The sequence below is a fragment of the Amblyomma mixtum genome, chromosome 6, assembly GCF_055824585.1.
Source record: "Amblyomma mixtum isolate Tamu chromosome 6, ASM5582458v1, whole genome shotgun sequence".
Lineage (NCBI taxonomy): Eukaryota > Metazoa > Arthropoda > Arachnida > Ixodida > Ixodidae > Amblyomma > Amblyomma mixtum.
Window position 1 is genome coordinate 81,622,542 of NC_143017.1, and position 21,982 is coordinate 81,644,523.

Consider the following 21,982-nt stretch of genomic DNA (forward strand, 5'->3'; position numbering starts at 1 on the left):
CCTTAGATAGATCTATTTCCTTATCACTTCCAATGTTTCACTGCCTATCCTAATCTGTTGTGCCCTTCCGAGGCTGTTGGCGTTACTTTAGTTTTATGAATACAAATTTTAGACCACCGCGGCTTTGACTGTCCAGGTCCTCAATGCGATTCGTTGCTGGACATGTTATAGTCATCAGAGAATCACAGCATCAGAGATTACTATGGTAACCTTAAGTAACTTTAATTCGCAACGCTTCCCATCTAAGCTCTCCGAGAAGTGGCGCTTATTTATTTGGTGCTGTCAACAGCAAAGGGTAATTTTTCTGTAAGTATAACACAGCCGTCATAGAATTAATACAGTGCCTTTCGTGTTGCGCAAATGGCATTATGAGTTACCGTTTATGACACCTACACACTCGTATTCTTTTTCTACGTTTTAGTGCCGTATCGCAGCCCCACCGCTGGCGCTTCGTTCAATCGCGTGATTTTTCATTTCGTACGAATATTTTCGCAAGCAGCGAAAATTTCTAGCAATTTTCAATTCATGTTCGATTCGTCTATATCCCTATTCAATCCGGTTTATAGCTACAGCATTCGAATTCTATTTGGCAGAACAGCTTGATTTTTCGCATTTGATTCGCCTTTTAGCTGCAATATTCTAATTCAATTAGGTAGCAGAGCTATATCTTACTCTTATTCAATTCGGCTTTGAAACGTACTATTCGCACACTGCTAGGCATTTCCCATTTATTGGATCAAATGGAAAGAAGGTTAAAGGTATTATGGATAGTGAAGGAAATGCCTCTGTAATTAATTAACCATTATATGATGCAGTTGTCCCCAAAAAACCGCAGACAAGAAGACAGGCTCGTAGCCAGGAGTTTTTTTGTTTTTTTTTTTGTAAGGGATCCAAAGTAATTTCTTGTATCGGACGAGGTGGTACTTTCGCAACAAGAGTGCTGCTGAAAGAATTTTGAGACTTATCTTTATAACAGGCTGCCGCTTTCTTCAAACACGTGCCTACGAAATGACACTTCATACTAATCAGCAATTTTTTAATGTTGATTAGAAATAATAAAGGGCTGACAATAGTCCCATGAGGCACGCCACATGTTACATCAGAAACTGAGGAAGAAGAAATGTTGACTGCTGTGAACTGCCGGATAGAGGATCGAAAGTTATAAAGGCACAACAATCTTACACAGCCTAGCCAAAGTTGAGAAAAATTCGGGAGAAGACGTTAGTGGGCAACGCAGTCGGGTGCTTCATAAAAGTGTGGAATATTAACGTCTACATTCAAATGCAAGTCAGTTTTTTATTATGACATTGCACGTCACATAAAATTTTTTCCCGAAACATTGCTGGTTAGGAAACTCACAACAAGGAACTATATTACAGGAGACCGTAAATCCAAGAACCAATAATGTGCCTGAGCAACAGAAGATGCATGTTACTAAAATGGGACGTAGCTTACAAGTAAATTGGTTTCCGTTCTGAACATAGAAAATATCGAGTCAATTTTCAACTTCTTAGGTAGCAAACCAGATGATAAAGGTTGCAGGAAGATGAGGCACTGTGTTTGGCTGGATATGAACACAGTGTTCTTTAGTACGCTAAAAATAATGCGAAGACCTTCATTTGTGGAGAGAAACTTTATGTGATATGAACAATATCTTCAGCGGTCATTTAAAAGGACCCACATACTGGTTACCATGATTAAGTAACATGGTAATGGTAAATTTGGTTATTCTTCTACTGTGAATACAGAAGAAAAGTATCTGTTAAATGGACGCCGCGTTCTCTATCCAAGGGTGGTAGTTGGTCATCATCACACAGATAAATATCGCTACTGACACTCTCGGACGATATTACGAGCCGAAACTATTTAGGATCTGATTTTAGGAGCGAGATAGGGTCACGCAAAAATTTATTTTATTTGGAATCGCGAATAAACAAAGCAATAACATTTTAAACGTTTCCTGTATCATTCCAAGCCGACGGAGCAGGCGCAAGCATTGTCTTTCTGTACAAACTTCTTTTTGTTTGTTTCTAAGACAGCGAATTGATTTGTTAAACCACGAATCAGATTTACCTTTGGATATAAAAACCAAAGAATCGTATTAGTAAGCTGATTAGCTACCATGTTAATGAAAAGCTTTTCTATTCAGTAGTCTTCAGCGGTATCTGTCCTCATTTTCTCCTATGGAAACTATATCTAAACGTGTGCAAAAATACAATGCAGGTCAACGTGAGTTTAAGAGGCAGTTCTGTGCGGCGGAGCGCGCGTGGCATGTCAGAGCAGGAAGAAGGTCCCTGAACACCACGACAAAGACGACGACTGCGATGAGCACGCGGTGGAGCATTTGATTACAGAAGAGAGCCACTTATTGGTTTAATTTGTTGAGAACGCTGTTTTCAATTTCTGCGTATTTCTACTAGTAAGATGGTACCTATGACATAGTACATGCACACAGGGTTTTGTTTCTTTACAAAGATTAGATTTATTTGCCGAAAAATATGTAATTCTATTCGAGAACCGCCGTTCAAGTGGCGCATTGTGTTTGTTTTCTAATTAAGAGCATTACAAAAACGCTTCAAATTTCACACCGCGTATGGCACTGGCACTAGACGAGTTTTTTTTTTTTACGTATTAATGTACCGACGCTTATTCGATGTTCATGCGGCCGCTATAGCTCAGCGGCAGAGCGCTGGTCTCGTAAACCAGCGGTCGTGAGTTCGATCCTCACTGGCGGCATTTCTTTTATCTCCGTTTGTAATGGTTGCACCTTTTTTTTTTATTTGTTCGCAAATTTCCATTGGGAGTGCAGTGTTTTAATGTGGCCGCAGCCACTGGTTCGCGCATGCCGGGTATATAAGTTTGATCTCTGGGCGTCTTGTAAGACGGCTTCATTTTTGGTATTCTACGTGCCGGAACTGTATGTAGGCTATGAGACGCTGTAGTATTGGGCTGCGCTCACATTTAAACCATGCGGGGATTTTTAATGAGCACTGATATACACACCACGCGGATATTTTTGTTTCATTTCATGATGATAATATAATAAATGTATTATGACGACAACGGAAGCCACTAGCAAGTGGGCGGTGAAGGAGCGCCATTGCCCTGCCCCCGGCTGGCGAGCTCGCGTTGCTCCATGACGCCAGCACGCTCGCCGACGGCTGGGAAAGGCAACACGGTGCTCAAAAGCAGAACGAACATAGCAAGGATCTCTTCTGAATTTTGCCTTCAACCAAACTCGACCATCGCCTCTGAAATGCGGCGGCTGCGGTCTGGACTCAGACCCTGACCATAGGGTGCGTCTTGTAAGGCGGCGATTGTATAACTTGGTCAAAAAAATATTGCGACTCTGCCTAGAGACGTTGCACACTGATCAGTTTGTTTTGACACGATTCCCGTCGTACTGTGGCAGTTTTGTTCTCACTCTTATCTTCAGACTGCGTACTCTAACTCTACCCTTCTTTCGTCCCCCCCCCCCCCCCCCCTCGAGGTGGAAGCGCAGTTCTGGTGCGTAGTAAACCGGTAAGCTCGAAAGAAACGGCTTGTATTTTTCATAATATAGATTAAAACTTTATTCGAAGTGTATAGTCATACATGTCAAGAAGAAGGCCAAAAGGGACAACGCCTGATGAGGCCCTTCCTTCTCATCGTGGGCATAATGCATTCAGACGGTTATAAATAGAAAAATACATACAGAAACCGCGTAATATAAGCGTCAAAGCTTGATGGCATAATGGGAAAAATCTTAATCTGTTGAAGAAGTAGAATACCTGCCATTAGAATACCTTTCATGCAGTAAAAAGAACACAACAACACCGCATGCTGCATTTGGCGAAACAGCAAACTGAGGCTAATCTCAAAAGCAAATTTGGATATATCACAAGTTAACAGACACCAGCTACACCTTTTGGTATAATAATGCAGGCTATAACAGCAAAGGCGGTCTTAAGCAACAATAAGTAGCCTCGTGTTGTTCGTCTCTCGTCTCTTGTGTCTTCTTTTGCTGCGCTACAGAATATTGGAACTATGTACCAACAAGCCCAAAAAGCCACGCTACTGAATAAGTAGCCTCATTGACAAAGCACACTGATAAAACGCTTAGGACTTAAGACTGGCGACATGCATCACCTCTGGGGTTAATGCAGAGCCGGAGACTTGGGGTGCAGATTCGTGACTTCTTGGGTCACGTTGCTTAGTTGCCTCAAGACGTAGTAAGGACCCAAGTAACGATGCAGTAGTTTCCCAAACATGTGGACATGGCGGAAATGGCAGATATGCACGACATCAAAGAGGTAATTGTTGTGCTGGAACAACTAGGCAGCGACAGCATTTATCACGGCCGCCTTGATCATGCGCGCGGCACGACCCGCAAAGTTCGCCCTGAGGGCGCCAGATGACGCCACGTGCCGATGTGCTGGATGCAGCACGCTTCATGCATCTTGAACAACCAGCGCGTGAGCAGTGCTGGCGCCCGATACGGTCGCGGTACTAGAGGTACGAAAAGTCTCTATTAGATAATAGATGCTTTTAGCACAGCGCGCGCCGATACCGCGCACCGCGCGCAGCCACTGCACACGAGCTGATTGGTCCCGGCGTGGCAGGCGAGCGGGCTTCTCTGCGTGCCGTGACAATCTTTTAGCTCGTGCTCTGCACCTGTGCAGAAGGCTGTCCGCACGGGATGCGTTCTTTGCAAACGTCCGCTCATTGCCTACAATCCCGCTACTCTCAGTTGCACCAGATTTCAGCCGGGGCTCGGGATGGAAAGACTATTTTGACTCTCCTCTGAAAATTCCGTGCGCAAACTGCGCTGTTATGACCAAAAAACACGGGTCATCACGCATTCATTCCTACAGAGGGGTAGTCTCGGCGTATCACGGATTACATCATCATCAGCCTGTCTCTTCAATTAACCCTGTCCTGCGCAAACTGCGGCCGCCCTAACCCGCCGACTTAACCTCATCCGCCCACCTGACTTACTGCCGCCTCCTGTTGCGTTTGCCTTCTCTTGGAATCCACTCCCTCGTCGGTTACCTTGCCTTCAAATTACACGCCTTGCCCAAGGCCATCTTTTCGTTTTCATTTCGACTAGGATGTCACCACATTTTTTTTTTTTTTACGCAAGACAGCAGTCAGAAGCCGCTACCCTTTCATACGTCATACCCCGTCCCATTTTGCGGAATAAAGTTTTATACTACAACTACTTAAGTCGCATTGATCACCATATTGCCGCGAAACTTTGTCGGCTTTGTTCTTTGATTATTTTCGTTTATCGCCATTGGCATACGGCCTTATTCTTTGACTGCTAAGCAAAAAGCGACCAGAGCGCTCTGGCAGAAACACTGTCATGCGTTGCTGTTTCCGCGATTTTCGAGACAATTGTCGTTTTCTCGTGCATCCAACCACGAACTATCAATACTCTCTTTGAATTAACTACGGCTGACAACGACCGCCATTCTGACCTTCGACGACCGCCCAACACATTTGCCGCTGTCACCTCCGAATAGTCATTTGTGTTTGCGGCAGAGGCTGGACAAAAAAGAAAAAACAATTTGTTTCACGTTCGTCCTTCGAATGCCGTCAACCCCTGTATCCTTGCTGCCATCCGAGCCGCCTGGCAACATTCGCAATTCTTAATGGCGCACTTGAGTATTAAGAGCTCTTCTTTTTACGGCGGAACCTAACCTACACGCTCCGAGCATATTTAGAAACTTGGAATTATTGTTCTGTGCTGCCGATTTTTCTATTAAATTGGGTTAAACGTCCGCCTCCCGCCTTTTTTTGTTAACTGACCTTCGAGAGTAGGAGTCAAGCAACGCATGGAGTGCCTTTCAGCCAGTCGTGTGGCGGCTTGCCGCTCTCGCATCGGTGGAGTGATACGTACGAATACGCGGAGTGATCTGCGGAAGCAAAAAGTCCACCTGTATTTTTATTTCCATGGGCCTAATCTGCAGCTGTGTTGTCTGCGACTGAAAGCATTTATTCAGGGAATTCATACTGGTGTGGCACCACAGGGACAGGGACAGAGACAGAGTGACAACAACACAAGTGCTCACTAACAACTGACAAAGTTTATTAAAAGCACAAAAAACTGCATACTGGTGGTGCCACACCAGTATGAATTCGTACCAACTCGCCCAATTTTCAACCCTTTTGAACTTTATTCAGGGAAACCTAAAGAACAAAATAAAGGCGAAAGCGAAGCCGCCACGCGACTGGCTGAAAGGCACTCCACGCGTTGGTTGACTCCACCTACTTTCCAAAGTCTGTTCGAAAAAAAAAAAACGGGAGCTGTCGTCAATTAAGGCAGGTAAATGAAAAGCATTGAAACGTGAGGGAACATGCATGCTCCATCCGCGATTACGGATAACAGCCGGCTTTATTGCGAGGCGCCACAGGAACAAATTTTTTTCCGCAAATTCGCTTCCCGTAAGCTTTCTTCCTTGACTGTACAGTACATGGTTAACGGCGTGTGTTCCATCTTCAGTCAAATCACTGCATCAAGTATACGGGTGATATAATGCTATAGTTGTCAACAACTAATTCTCAACAACTCAACAACTCATTCTCAACAACTTGTCATTTTCTATGCGCCGTTGGTAATTTACTTCTGCAATAAAGCTGACAAGCAACGTAATCAACGTTTCTGTTATTAAGACGTAGCCAAATAATGAAAGCGAAAACTGCTTCAGGGTGCCAAAAAAAAGTTGTGCAATGGACACACAATAATTTACTTGCAGTTCAAGTTGCAACGTGTGACAAAACACTTTTTTCCTGCCCTGTTTGCTCGCCGAATAGCATTGTGTGAAGCATATTTCGAAAAAGCGTTTGTTTCAGCGCGGTAGCACTAGGTGCCTCGCTAGCCAAAAAGCCGTCCTGTCTTGGGGTGAAGCCTTGGAGTAACTCGGGTAAGCTTAGAGGAGCGTTGCGCCAGCTGCAGCCAATGGGAGGAAGCTCGGAGAAGCTTGGAGAAGCTCGCAGAAGCTCGGAGAAAGTCGGAGAAGCCCGGAGAAGCGTCGCGCCAGCTGCAGCCGAGTGGAGAGTGGTTGTAAAGAAGAAGAGCGGTTGCATGAACATGCAGATGCCAGAAAGAAGAGGCAAATAATGATGGCACTGGAGGAATGTGCCATGTTTACTAAGGTAAACATGGATGAAGCCGGTCTTTCAACAGGTTCCGTGACTGAACGACGTGCTCGCCGAGGTGAACAGCAACGCAAAAGGAAAGAGCGCCAACCTGAGTCAACCGATCCAGTAGACACAGCGAGCCGGCAAACTGAAGCAGAGCGGCGAAGACAGTATAACCTTGCGAAACGGGATGCTGTAACGGATGAAGAGCGAGAAACTCGGAAAAGGACGAGAAAGAAAAGTCGAATGCTAAGTCGCTGGATTAACCTGCACTCGAGAGGAGGGTTGGTACAAGTAGCTTCAGAGACCACCGAACAGACGTAGAGGTGGCTTATCGCAAGAGGGAATCCGAGGAGCGACTGCAAGAACATTTGGGTGCAACTAGAATTTTCGAGGATGTAAAAAACTAAACAAAGATAAACAGAGCTCAGCAAGGGCAAGCGTTCTAGCGCATTTAAATTACATTTAGCTTCACCAGGTAAATCGGGGGCAAATTTTTCTTCAGGGCGACGAATTTTGAGCTCGAAGTCCCCTCACCATCCTATCGAGTTATTCAGTCTAGAGTTCTCGCGCCTAAGCCAGACGAAGAGTGGTTCGTAGTACTCCAGCAAAGGTTGGGCTGAAATCATTGGTGTGCCCGTTGCCATTTGCAAGGCCTCCCTCCAGTCTATGGAAGCGCCGAAGGCCATCATGCGTCTGAAAAAAGAAAGAACAGAAAAAAGTAATAAAAGTTATAATCTGCTTAAAGCGGCCATACCAGTGACAAAATTTAAGCGACAACTCTGTACAGCGTTTCCGAGCAGAAAAAGCAGATAACAGTTGCCAAAAAGCAGTAATACAAGCAGCGCAAAAGAAAAAAATGTAGGGCTAAGCTCACCGGCTTACCGCATTAGTGAGCAAGAGCTGTTATCGGTTTGTTGTAGCCATTTAGGTCTGCATCTGGCCATAGAAACTATAATGTTAGCCGCAAGGAAAAACATAGCCTTGCTCATGCGATACAGAGAAATCTGATCTGGCAAGCCGTTGCGTGCCAGCTTTTTCCTCTAGCACCTCCCTCCGCCTCCTCTCCCCCAACCGAGGTGAAAGTAATTTCTGTTTCTCAGCTTTGGCACCTGCGAACCACGGTAGGGGACCGCCACCAGCCCCAATTTACAGGGGGCAGCTGAGTTAAATTCAATTTAAATAAATTAATTTACAGTAAGTTAAATTAAGTAATTAAGTCCTTGTGGCTTGTAGATTCCCCAGTAGAATGTCGGGCTGCATGGTTAAACCAATCCTCTTGCAGCTTTCTCTGTAACCCACAAACGAAAAGACATCTGAAGCAACAATTCTGCGAAATCATTTCAATTCACCTCGATGATTAATTGATATTTTTATTATAGAACGCTTTTAATGCAAGTCGAGGTTCTACACTCTCGTAAAAAATTTCCTTGAAGGGGAAAGTGGGCTGAAAGGGGCGATGGGTGGCGCTTCTGGAGGCTGGAGGTATGGTGGAGTGGGGGGTCGAGAGTGACAGAGGGTGAATGGGTGGTGGGGACATAAGGGTGTGGGGTGGAGAGGTGGCTGATGGGAGGTGTTTCTGGAAGATAAAGGCTTCACTCTTGTAGGCTAAAGATAAGTGCCAGCGTTTTCATAGAGCGTCTACACTGAATTTTCCAGTGCTTGTCGGTGTCTCCGTTCCATCTCTTCTTTGATGCGCTGTTGATCGACGCACTATGAATATGTCCCAACTCGCCGAAACTTCAGCTTTAGCCAGCATTTTCGCTTTGTTACACAAGTACTACTTTCACAGTAAAATTAGAAACAGTAGCTATATGGTTGGTTGGTTTATGGGGTTTAACGTCCCAAAGCGACTAAGGCTATGAGAGACGCCGTAGTGGAGGGCTCCGGAAATTTCGGCCACCTAGGGTTCTTTAACGTGCACTGACATCGCACAGTACACGGGCCTCGAATTTCTCCTCCAAAGAAATTCAACCGCCGCGGGCAGGATCGAACCCGCGTCTTTCGGGACAGCAGCCGAGCACCATAGCCACTGAGCCTCCGCGGCGGCAGTAGCTATATGCGTACATGCTCACAACATTAGAAGGACTGATCATTGGGGCCACCTATTGAGACATGAAATGCAAAGCATCAAAGTTTTTCTTTATGACAAACATGTGACCGAGCCAAACAACGGCATTATTGAGCATATATTTTCGGCCATATGAGGGGTGCATTGGTGACACATCTTGGATTCCTTGGCTTGATGTTTCATTCCATAAGTACCGTGCGACGTATTAGCGCGCCTTTTATTGTCTTTATTTCTGAGCTTCTGCGCAAAAGCTCTTTGTTGGGCGGCAGCGTGTGCTTTCAAAGAAACTTAATATTGTATTAAGTGCCCACCATGTCTCCCCTTTTGTCTTCGTATCTCGCCAGTTGCGCTCTCTTATACTGAATATTCTGTTAACACAAACCAGAATGCCTAGATCTCTGTGCAGGGAGGTACTATATTTTTATTTGTTAGACCTCCGACAGTGCTAGCAACGCAAACCAAATTGCCTCTATCACTTTGCAGAGATGAAACACAGCGTTATGCAGCTGGCCTTCGGCAGTTTAGTCAGCAAATATGCTGTGCGGTATTCTTAAGTGGTAGCTGAAAATATCACCAGTTTCCTACTTCGAATGAGCAAGTGCATGCGAATATATGTACCACATACTTTGTTAAAAGCTATACTTTGCGAGTTATTCCAGCGAAAAGCATTCACCAGCACTGCACGTACCTTATTTTATCAACAGCCGGTGTTTTCCTGTCCACGCAGCAAAAGGCCATAGGCTCCTTTTGATGGCCTTCTGAGCACATTGTTTCGAGCAGTTGGTAGTCAAGGAAACGCGCGAAGAAATACCTGCAAAAAAAATGCCATTTTTTTTGTTCACACACGCAAACGCATTTGCTCGGTAAAAGTGAAGGGCTTATCGGAAAAAAAAATTATTTTCGTTTAGCGTCTTAATCCTCAGTATTTATGCATTCAAGCGGTGTACCAACCTCTTGCACAGTAACAGCTGCAAAAAAATGCGTTACGAACAAGTTGTCATGAACAAGACACTCGCGACTCGCTTACGCGGTACAGTAATGGTCAGTAGCGGCCCTTCACTCCAATATGCGAGGTCCCTATCAGTTTGTTTTAAAGCTCATTTTTTCTTTTTTTGTATAATTGGGAAAACTTAGCATAGTGTGTAGCACTAGCAGTACCACCTACCACGACCGTCTGCTACCACTCACAAGGCGTAGGTGTCCCCGACGGGCCAGGTGCCGGTTAGTTGCGCGTGTATGTGACGCCTTGGGGCCACCTACGTATCCACCGTCGGGATCGGGGACTGGCAGTCGCGGTAAGCACTGATGATATAAGCTGTGCGGAAGCTTTATTCTATCATGCCGGTCTGTTATGTCACACACTTCGAAAATATCTTTGGCCAGCGTCCTTGTTAAAAAAAAGGAAGATGGCGCTTACGGGTAAATTCCAAACACGTTCGAAAGGCGCAGTCGAACAAAAAGCGTTGAGTCGTGTGATTCGCCCAGCTTCAAGGAAGCGTGGCAAGCTCGGCACGGGGCACCTGTACGCGAGGTGAATTTCGCGCGGCCTACTAGCTTCGAGCATTCTAGGGATGCTGGGAAGAAAGGGAAGGCCCTAGGAATAAGGAAATGTGCACAGTTTGCCGACAGTTTTGTAATTTTACCCGAGGAAAACTGCGGTGCGCTCTATGGTCGAGTCTCCTCAGTGATGTCTTGTGTTTCCTGGCTACATAATTTTATTTCATCTAATGGAGACTATATATATAAAAACTCCCCAAATTAGAAATCCAAGAATGCGAAGTGGGAGCCAGAAGCAGGCACGCTCCTCAGTGGCTTGGGGAGGTTCTCAAGCAGGAGGGGTGAGCCTTAGCTATTGAAATTGGGTTTGTTGGGCAGTTTCACAGGAAGCGTCAGCAGTAGACTCTACACATTAGCATGTGCTACAACCTCTTTGGGTTAGAATCTGAAACACCTGGATTGTACTTGGGTGAAATTGCTACCGCGAATTGTGAATTACAAAAGAACGATGCAGCAATATTCAAGGGCGCCCGAATTCCATCTCATACAACACGTGCTTAGCTGTTACTAGCGATGATTTCCAGTGGCACTCTAGGGCGAAGTAATCTCCGTGTTTGTGAATTATTAAACGGCTATGTCCAATGCTTCCGCTGCAGATCATTAATCACGTCTTCTAAGGTACTTCACGGCCATTGTGACCCCTTATGAGACGACGATAATCTGTTATTAATGGCTTTTTTCAAGCTGCAAGAGGTAGATCTAGCAATCCGTCAGTTGCATCCGTCTAAAACGCCTGGTCATGATGGCATTTAATGCGAATATAAAAACATTTCAAACCTATTCTGAGTTTCGTCCTTTTTTTTTCAGATTTTCGCAATGACTCTTGATGCAGAGGCCTTTCCTCAACTTTCCGCTAAAAATACGCGCTAATTCCATAAAGTACTGATGAAGGAAAACTGCATCCGTGGCCGGCTATTGGCCCCTCACGTTGGCAAATGTGTACAAAAAAAAATGCTCGCTGAATTTTTATCAATTCGTCCGAAATACGCGATGTGGCTTCTCATTGACTGTTACCAGTCGTGCGGTTTGAAAGGCTGCTCTATTCAAAGTAACATAAAGATTGTCGCACAACTCTCGTGATATCTGATGCCGCACAACTCTCGTGATAATCTGATGTCGCACAACTCTCGTGCCGCACAACTCTCGTGCCGCACAACTCTCGTGATATCTGAAGCCGCACAACTCTTGTGCCGCACAACTCGAATCATGCTCCAGCTATGATGAGTAGCTTGCACTGCATAAGGTCAACCTTGCGAAGGCAAGGATCATGGACGTCATTCATTCCTGTTTTCTCTTCTCGAGCGCGTTATTGTTGGGTCAGCTGTACATAAACGGGTTAAACTTAGCTACAGGAATTGTTCGATTCCCTAGATTATTAATGGTGAGTTCTCAGCGCCTGTCGCAATGCGGCCATCCGTAAAGGAAGGCGTAGCCGATGTCCCTGCTACTTTTCGCCTTTTACCTGGAGGCGCCTTCTTTGAGAGCTATACGTAGTAGTATTATCAATAGTTTCACTGTTTTCTGCAATGAAGTCAAATTCCTTGCATATGCTAACGATATTGTTTTTTTTTCTGCATTGGCAAACCCAGCAGAGACGAGACTACATACGAAAGACCATTTTTGCATCGTCTTTGGCATTCAGATGAATTCCTTTGAAGGTTCGGGTCTGTGGTTCGGTTCATGGAGTTCAATAGCGCCTTAAGCTGGAATAAAATGGTTCCACTTCACACATTTAAGTCAAGAGCACATTAGTGATGGAGCGGGCCGGGACCTACAGTGTTGTGCTCAGACTTTTGTTTCGCATCGCTTTCAAATCGTTAGTCGAACCCAGGCCTGTAAAATTTTCACGGCAACAAAAGTATATTATATACTGCAGGCACTCCAATGTGCTAAAGGCTACATCCTAAGCTCTCAAATCAAATTTGCGATATTTATATATGGTCATCCAGTTTAAAGACGATGTCGCGCGATAATCTTTTCAATCTTATTTGTGCGGGGGGACTGGGTTTGGCGCGCCGTTGTGTCAGGCAATTAGTCGCTCGTTCCTTTTTATTTTTTTGGCTACAGCTTCCATCTATTATCAGATCATTCCTCAAGTCAACTTTGTTTACCTGCTTTCCAACTTAGTGGTGTCTTCAAATTTCACCGAACTCCCCTCTTTACTCGGATTCATGCAAGATTTTTATGTTTCGGTGCGTTTTTTTTTTTACACTTCTCTTTTCTAATGAATAGTCATACTCAGTTTCGCGTAACATTATATGCAGGAATTACTATCAAAGCTCTTTCCGCTTCCACTCTATCGCTCTCTCTATTCTGGTAATAAGGAGCACCATGTTTTAACGCGAGTGCGTAAAATGGCAATTACACCTTGCACTGAAACATTTTTCTTCAAACTGCGCACCGGAGCAGAACCTAATAAAATGTGGTTCCAAAGAAAAAAAATGTTTTCTTTTCTATGAACTATTGTCTGTGCGATGCACTGGAAAATATAGAACACCGCGCTCGTGGCTGCAAAGGTGGAATTTTTTATAGGGACAATCTACAAAGGATACTGAAGGAATACTTTCATTTGAGTTCCCACAGCGTGCGATACCTTGTGGCCACTCAATACGAGCACGAACCCTATGACGCGACTTTTCTACTTGGATTAGCAGCCTGCGAAAAACGCTGTTATAGCACCCGAATGATGAGCCTACCGTTTCCCCCACAACACTTTTTGGCCAGGCGATGCTCCAGCTGAAGGACCGTTAGGATGAACTAACTTTCCGCTGGACTGGTCTCTGTTGCTGATGCATTCTCTTTCTTTGCCACCCATTGGCTACGTTAGTTGCTTTAAGTTGCACGTTACGGTTTGGTTGTGTTTTCTTTTAAGTTACTGCTGCGTAACAACTATAGATGGTTAATAAACAGTCGCTGCATATAGCTCCCTCCTGTACATAAACCCGTGTAATAAATATGTTGAGAAACAAAAAAAAGCACTTGCACACTTCAGTGGCAGAGTGCTGGTCCTGTAAGCTAGTGGTCTTGACTTCGATTCTCAGGGGTGGCTTGACATTGTGATGTACTTCCCCCTTATTTTCATTCCTTCCACTGTTCCCACCTTACTTTTTTCCAACAGTAGATCCGTCAGTGGTTTTCGTATTATGGGTCACGAACTGAGGTTTTAGCGCATGCAGACAACTGCGTTTTTCTGAGCTGATAAGCCAAACATCAAGTAGGTTCCTCCTTTCAATGGAGGGCTTTGGTTCAGTGTCAGGAGCTCGGATTAATTGTTCTAAGAGTTGCGGTCTCTAGGTTGGTATGTGGGGATCGACACCTGCTTAATATGCTCGTGTGGCATGGGCATGTATGCCACCCGAGTACCTTGGCGTGACTTTAAGTGTCTATATGCATAAAAGAAAATACTGCTACGCAATGACGACAACACAGAAAAGAAAAAGAAAACATATGCAGACACTACCAACGATTTATTGCAAGAAAAGGGCATATTTATAACCCTCACTCAGCACGTAATAACGCTCTATCGCTCTCAGCGCTGCCAGTAACAAGTAATCTGCAAATGAGAAGGCTAAATACAAATCGCAGAACGCTTCTTCTAGCCTGCACTTAAAGCACTAGCTGGTTTAAAACAAACGTCAGAAACAAAAAAAAATTCTTAGCAATGGCAGCGTCAGTCAATCATAAGAAAAGCAGTGTCATGCATAGGAAGCAAAAGCAGTCAATACCTAAAACGTAAAAGCTAAACAAAAACAAAGTAAACAAGTTGGAGGCTTATCAAGGTTAAGCCCAGTGGATGCGAAGCAGCCTTCGTTTTGCATTCTTATTATTAACGTCCTTAGCGTTTGGAGGCATCTTGACCGCATACACGCCCGGCGCAAAGACGCTAGCGCGGTTGCGGGCACAGAGACTGAAGCGACGGCGGGCGCGCGCCGCTTCATCCCTGGGGTGACGTCACATATCACGTGATGCAGCGATGGTGGCGCCGCCGCCACGTCGCGCGCGACGGCGCGAACCAAAGCGTGGAGGCCTCCGCCGGGCGACGTCCGACGGCGCGATATGAGGCCCCATCTGCAGCCGGTGTGACGTCATCACGTGACGTCACATCATGTGATCTCACTTCAAGGTCAATGGTGGCCACCGCCGGGCGTCGCGCGAAGGCCCAAAACCTACGTTAATATGCTTCGCATAATAACAAAAAAGCCACAACAACCACACAGCTAGGCTCAGCTGTCGGACGCAAATTAAGGAAGACGGAATTCTTGGCGGCACAGGTCGTCATAAAAAATTAGAGATCACGGCGGCTTCCCGCATTGGAGGAATGCGAAAGCATTGACGCCTCCTCGGCACTCGTCGCCCCTCTTTGTTTTATTGCGAAAGCAATACTACTTGCACTTTCACGCCGTTGCGTGCCGCGGCCGGTGACCACCATTGACCTTCATTTCACCTTGATTGCATTAGATTGGATTAGATTGGATTAGATTAGATTAGATTGGACTTGACTGGATTGGATTAGATTAGATTACATTAGAGTGGAGTGGAGTGTATTAGATTGGATTGGATTGCATGGGATTGGATTGATTTGAATTGGATTGGATTATATAACCGATGCATCACCACAAGTCTAACCACAAGCAGCACCACCAGCTGCACTTCCAGCTGTACCATGGCGTACATACGGATGTTGCTTTCGCAATTACCGGGCTTTACCAAGCTAAGCCACAGGGAATTTTTTTCTCTTTGGTTCTATATAACCTTCTTTTCCTCTGACGTCATGGTAGCCACATTCCATGAAGGCGCGCATGGCATCATTCGTCTGCATCGCAACTACGTTGGTGCGGCGGCTCACCGAGACACCGCGGTGGGCGTTCTGCTCTAGCGTCACAGTGACGTCACCAGACGTCATGGTAACCGCATTGATCAATTATCTATGAGTCCATTAATTATAGATAAATTGATTATGTTTCGATCAATTCATCATTAACCCCCAGATTATTAATTATAGGTTAATTGATTAATTACATCCCAATTGATTGATTATCAATTTTTATCCTTATCGGTCAATGATTGATTACCCATTTCGGTGTTCAAATTCTCCGCATTAATTGCTTTTATGTGGAGTTACTATATACCTGTCCAAACCATTCAATCCTCCATTGCTTTTGCTTCAAGCTAATTAACTAATTACTCCAAATCAATCAATTGTTTTTATCTATTACTTTGTATTTTATTCACCAAACCCGTTTCCATCCATTTCGACCTATTATTTTTTCACTAATTTTGTACAATTCCCTGCTATTGCTTGCCGTCCGCGCTATTTCGACATATATAATTTCGTCCTTTTGACTTTAATTATTCGCTGTAATTAAATACCTAACCATCTCAGTGACAGTTTTTCGCGTATCATCCTCACACCATCTTCTATCGATCACAGCCATTCATTTAATGCTACCCCTTCTGAGGACGTCACAACTGCTGCGGACACGTTTTGCGGACATGGTTTCGTGACACGAGCCCGCCTACATACCCTAGAAATTATTTCGCATTAAAATGTTTCCTCATAGAAAATTTCATTTATTCGAACCGTTACAAGGCTATCAGTAATACGTGCGTTCCCCTTATTTTGAATCATAAAGGATTCCAGAATTTCACGTGCAACCTGATCGCGACTTCTGTTAACCCTACTAAGCACTGGCTCACACTCTCATTCTTCACAGTAGGAAGGCAAATTCGACCCCCCCCCCCCCTCCAATCTCTAGCGATGTTTTGGGTTCCCGTGCTATGTCATTGATGCAACGACCCGTCTGGCCTATGTAGAAACTTCCACATGTCAGTGGGATTTCATAAACCATGCCGACGGCGCAGGAAAGAAATGGCTCCCCATGCATCTTATTGCACTTTTGGTTTCTTATTTTGCCCTATCTGTGAGCATAACCCTCTCAGCTTTCTCGGTGCAGAGAACACGACGGGTAGTTCTTAACAGATTGCCGCCTTTTTCACAGCGTGCGCCACTCAGTGTATATAGGGGGCCACTAGTTGCCGTCGTTGCGCCACAGTATTTTCAGTCATGCACCAACTCGCCCCATGGGCGGTCATTCTAAATCGTCAATAAGCAAACTGCACTTATTATTTATTTCTACCTTGGGGATCACATTGTTTAATCTGTAAACAACCGAAAACAATAGACCACGTTTTTTGCACTTAGGGAGGGGATTTACTTTTGGGACATCTTGCAAAAACTTTAAAAAAGGAATTTGCGCTAGACTGTCATGGTAATCGGTACCTCTCTGTACAGAGTGAGGAAGGGGCACCATTCAACCTTATGATGCTAACGGGCCTCCACTGTATTTGGCGCTCCAGGATGGCAGGATATCATGGCGATCCTGACCCACGGCCAGCACGGATCTATTTTCGGGAAAGCATGCATAACTATACTGAAATTCAGAAACTTGCTCCTGAAGCTCCCCAGTGCCTCGAAAGAGTGGACCCTCTGGGGCAGCTAAGAGAATTTTAACATGACGAAGCCACAACCCACCAGGCGGATAGTGTTATTGTTAATTATTGCTCATTCTGTCGTGTAATTGGTTTTTTTTTCTATTGTGGCTCTTGCCGAAGTCAGGCAATAAAGAAAAAAATAGCTCAGCGTCAGAGCGCTAGTCCTGTAAACCAGCGGTCGTGAGTTCGTTCCTCACTAGCGGCTGAAGTACCGCAAGAAATTTTTTTCTTTAGTTAGGTCAGCATCCATATGCCAATTATTCCGACGAGATAGAAATCCATAGACACGATGCAGCGAGAGACGCACTAGCGCTTCCCTAATGCCCGCTCCGAAAGGTCGCCTGTAACAAGCGCCGCTACAGCTGGAGAAAGACGAAGACATTGTTCGAAGCAGACACGTTTCTCGATGTTCTCCGCACAAAAGGTTCAATCGGCCGAGGTACTGCTCAGGCTTTTGCCGGCCGTAATGAATACCGTATCGTTCTGACCCGACTCCCAACCGGTAAGCTGGTGACCGACTCCGTTTTTCTGCATGAGTACCTTGCCGGGCGCCCGTACAGGGCACAAGATTTCAGAGACTCCTTGCGAAACGTCAGAGACCTAAAAGAAATTAGCTCCATCAGACAATTGCAGATGTCTCACTTCTGGATGGTTACTTGCAAATCGGCACAATCAAAAGAAAAGCTCATGCGGTGACCTCTTGGTGAAGAGCCGCTGCTTTGTTGTTGTTGACCCGGAACCGAAGATGGTGATGCTGGAGCTTTTGTGGCTTCCCGAGCGCTTGGAAGATTGCTTCATCCGTGAGGCACTCCAGGTGTACGGGAAGGTGACATCTATCTCGGTGGATATTTGGAAAGTTTCAGACATGGACCAAAAGAGAACTTTAAGCCGTGATGTCGTCCTGTCTCTTCCTGAAGGTGTCGGGGTTAGTGACGTTCCACATCAGCTGATTGTGTGTGGCATACAGAGGCTAGTTCTGATTCCGGGAATAACAACTCTCTGTCTTCGTTGCAACCGCGCTGGACACATTTGTGGGCACTGTCGTACGCCCCGGTGTGAGGACTGCCGGCGTTTCGGCCACACAACGGAGGAGTGCGTCCTGACGTAACTATATCACCCGGATGTGGCTCTATTTTGCAATCCCACAGGATGTGATCGTAGTTGGCTCGTTGGCAAAAGTATTTCCAGTTCGGGTCGTGTAAATCCGGATAAATGTGTACTTAAAAGAGTGCAGAGTATGAAGGTTCCGGCAAGGGTTAAAACGTTCTTTTTTGAACTGGGTCATTAGGGGTAAAAATATGGCTGGATCAGAAACGACTTTTTGCGCTTTGGGGCGTACACGGCATTATATGCAGAAAAGATGAAACAGTCGAACACATGCTTCTAGAATGCTGGGATGCCATAATTATGTGGGATGTGCTCCTGCGGACACTTAAAAAAGAACTGCCCGTGAATCCTCATGGAATTAGATTTCTTCTGGTAGAGAGCGATGACGGCATCCCACTAGATCTCATAGTGCTGCTTCCACTCCATTGCATCTGAAGAAGCAGAATGGCTGTAGAGCAAGCTGACACAGATGCACGTTCTGCAAGAAAGCTCTTTAAGAAAAGTATGAGGGCATATGTGGAGGAGCAAAAGGCTATGAATTTAGATCCTGAATGGCTAGCGGTTGCTCAAGGGCTCGTACATGTAAGAGACTTTTAATCCTACGACTTCAGCCGAAGGGACGCTGAGGCTTTTACTTTAAACCCTAACTTTCCTTTTTTTCACTGTGCTGAAGTTGTGTCACCTGAACTGTGCATGTATATGCTCAGGTAAGGCATGTATATGTTCAGGAAAGTCTCTCAAGACATTTTTTTTTCTTTAGATAGCATCAATATACCCATTAATGCGAGGAGACAGAAATCCATGGACACGACGAAGCGAGAGGTGCGAGCGCTTCCCTAATGCCCGCTCCGAAGGGCCGCCTGTAACAAGCGCCGCTATAGGTCAGTGGCAGAGCGCTGGTCTCGTCAACCAGCGGTCGTGAGTTCGATCATCACTGGCGGCTGATGTCTCTCAAGAGATTTTTTTTTTCTTTAGTTAGGTAAGCATGAATATACCAATTAATGCGACGAGACAGAGATCCATAGACACGACGCAGCGGGAGGTGCGAGCGCTTCCCTAATGCCCGCTCCGAAGGGCCGCCTGTAACAAGCGCCGCTATAGGTCAGTGGCAGAGCGCTGGTCTCGTCAACCAGCGGTCGTGAGTTCGATCATCACTGGCGGCTGATGTCTCTCAAGAGATTTTTTTTTTCTTTAGTTAGGTAAGCATGAATATACCAATTAATGCGACGAGACAGAGATCCATAGACACGACGCAGCGGGAGGTGCGAGCGCTTCCCTAATGCCCGCTCCGAAGGGCCGCCTGTAACAAGCGCCGCTATAGGTCAGTGGCAGAGCGCTGGTCTCGTCAACCAGCGGTCGTGAGTTCGATCATCACTGGCGGCTGATGTCTCTCAAGAGATTTTTTTTTTCTTTAGTTAGGTAAGCATGAATATACCAATTAATGCGACGAGACAGAGATCCATAGACACGACGCAGCGGGAGGTGCGAGCGCTTCCCTAATGCCCGCTCCGAAGGGCCGCCTGTAACAAGCGCCGCTATAGGTCAGTGGCAGAGCGCTGGTCTCGTCAACCAGCGGTCGTGAGTTCGATCATCACTGGCGGCTGATGTCTCTCAAGAGATTTTTTTTTTCTTTAGTTAGGTAAGCATGAATATACCAATTAATGCGACGAGACAGAGATCCATAGACACGACGCAGCGGGAGGTGCGAGCGCTTCCCTAATGCCCGCTCCGAAGGCCCGCCTGTAACAAGCGCCGCTATAGCTCACGTACGGGGCCTTGGAGCAAGACGACGACAATGTCAGCTTAGTCGCCTTCTCTTAGATAATGACTTACATATAGTGGGAGTCCAAGAGACAAAAATTGAGAGCCAGGAGCTCACCGACCGAATGGTGTCCAATTTTCGTGCTCATTTCGATGTGTGTATTTCTCACGCGATTGGTGGATCAGGTGGTTGCGCCATATTCATACGCAAAAACTTTGGAATCTGCGTGCAGTCAGTATTTTCATGTGACAGTGGACGCCTCTTAATCGCAGATATCGTCTTTGGCGAATTAGAGTGTCGCGTCATCTGTGTATACGCGCCGAATATTGACATGGAACGGCGGGCATTCTTTGAAAGCCTTGAGGTGTTCCTAAATTGTCAGAAAGTGATAATACTGCTAGGTGATTTTAACTGTGTTTGCAATGTTTATGACCGCGCAAAACATTCGCGTGTTCGTGACAAGAGTGCAGAATTTCTTAATACACTTGTGCACGAATATGACCTTGAAGACATTGGTAGCGTTTTCGCCAGCGGTACTCGTCCGCAGTTTACACACTTCCAGCAAGACAGCCATGCAAGGTTAGACAGATTATATGTCTCTGCCGAATTGATACCCATGTGTAGCGAGTACGAAGTGAAACCCATCGCATACAGCGATCACTGCTTGGTAACGGCCGCCTTTGGAAAGACGCAGAGAAAACGAATCGTTAGCTGAGACTTGTGGAAAATGAATGCGCAGCTGTTGGATGATGAAGCTTTTGTCGACGCTGTAACGAAAGAACTGAAAAATTTGACTGCAAGCGAGCCAGAAAGTTACGCCATTCGTTGGGAAGATTTTAAGCAGAAAGTAAAAACAATGGCTATTGAAAGAAGTAGTGTCATTCGACGCAATCAGAAAGAAGCAGAGACAAAGCTTCGCCAGCAACTGCAGTTTTTTGTTAGTATGGAGAATGTCGAACCTGGTCTGTGTGTTAGAGGAATAAAGGAAGTGAAAACTGAACTTGAACGGATAGATTAGGAGAAGTACAAGGCGGCAGTAGTGAGATCAAGGTCCGAGAAGCTGTGGGCGGGAGAAATGCCAACCAAGCGGGCTCTCTCAGATGAAAAAAGATACGCATGTCAAAAAGAAATCCGCCAACTAGCTATAGGTGAAAACGTCACGTCTAACAGAAATGAAATTAAGCAAGCGATTGCCGAGCACTTTAAAGAAATTCTAAGCCATCCAAGGGACCTTAAAGATTGTTTCCAAAAAGAATTCCTTCCGTTGATGCCAAAGCTTGACGAAGAAGTAAGGACACAGCTAGAACAACCAATCACATCAAGTGAGATAGAATGCGCAATAAATGAGCTGGCAGTCGGGAAAGCACCTGGGCCGGATGGCTTAGGGGCCATTTTCTATAAAACCTTCCGGTCTGAGGTTGCCCAAGTTCTTTATCACGTTGTTAGCGAAGCGTATGACCAGAAAAGACTACCCTTGTCCTTCACAACCTCGCATATCGTGCTAATCCCGAAGAGTGATGATGCTCAGAAACGTTTGTTGCCAGGCTCATATCGCCCAATAACTCTTGCTAACGTCGACTATAAAATATTCACCAAAGTTCTACCAAAGCGACTGCAAGGCGTTATTAAGAAGTTGGTTGGACCACACCAGACTTGTGGCATTAAGGGCCGCACTATCGCGACGAATGTGCACGTGGCTCGAAGCGTGCTCGAGTGTTGCGATGCGCTGGGCGATCACGTCGCGATGATGCAGCTTGACCTGGCAAAAGCCTTCGACCGTGTCTCGCACAAGGCATTGCTCTGCATACTTGAACACACGAATGTGGGCGGTGTGATTACGGAAGGCGTCACGATGGCGTACAAAAAATGTA

At 45.6% G+C, this 21,982-nt stretch overlaps 1 protein-coding gene and 1 non-coding gene across 2 annotated transcripts in view; one reads left to right on the forward strand and one right to left on the reverse strand.

Annotated features, from left to right (window-relative positions):
• The first annotated feature begins 2,664 nt into the window (after nucleotides 1-2,664).
• TRNAT-CGU (transfer RNA threonine (anticodon CGU)) lies at nucleotides 2,665-2,736 on the forward strand. The gene has a single exon. It is a non-coding gene; the product is annotated as a tRNA-Thr (tRNA).
• Nucleotides 2,737-7,655: 4,919 nt separating this feature from the next.
• The window catches only part of LOC149339532 (angiotensin-converting enzyme-like), a 92,515-nt gene continuing 78,188 nt past the window's right edge, over nucleotides 7,656-21,982 (reverse strand). The window contains exons 9-10 of the mRNA XM_089550505.1: nucleotides 9,882-10,004; nucleotides 7,656-7,818 (exon numbers count right to left, since the gene is read on the reverse strand). Of these exons, the coding sequence (XP_089406631.1) occupies nucleotides 7,656-7,818; nucleotides 9,882-10,004 (286 nt within the window). The remainder of the gene's footprint in view (nucleotides 7,819-9,881; nucleotides 10,005-21,982) is intronic.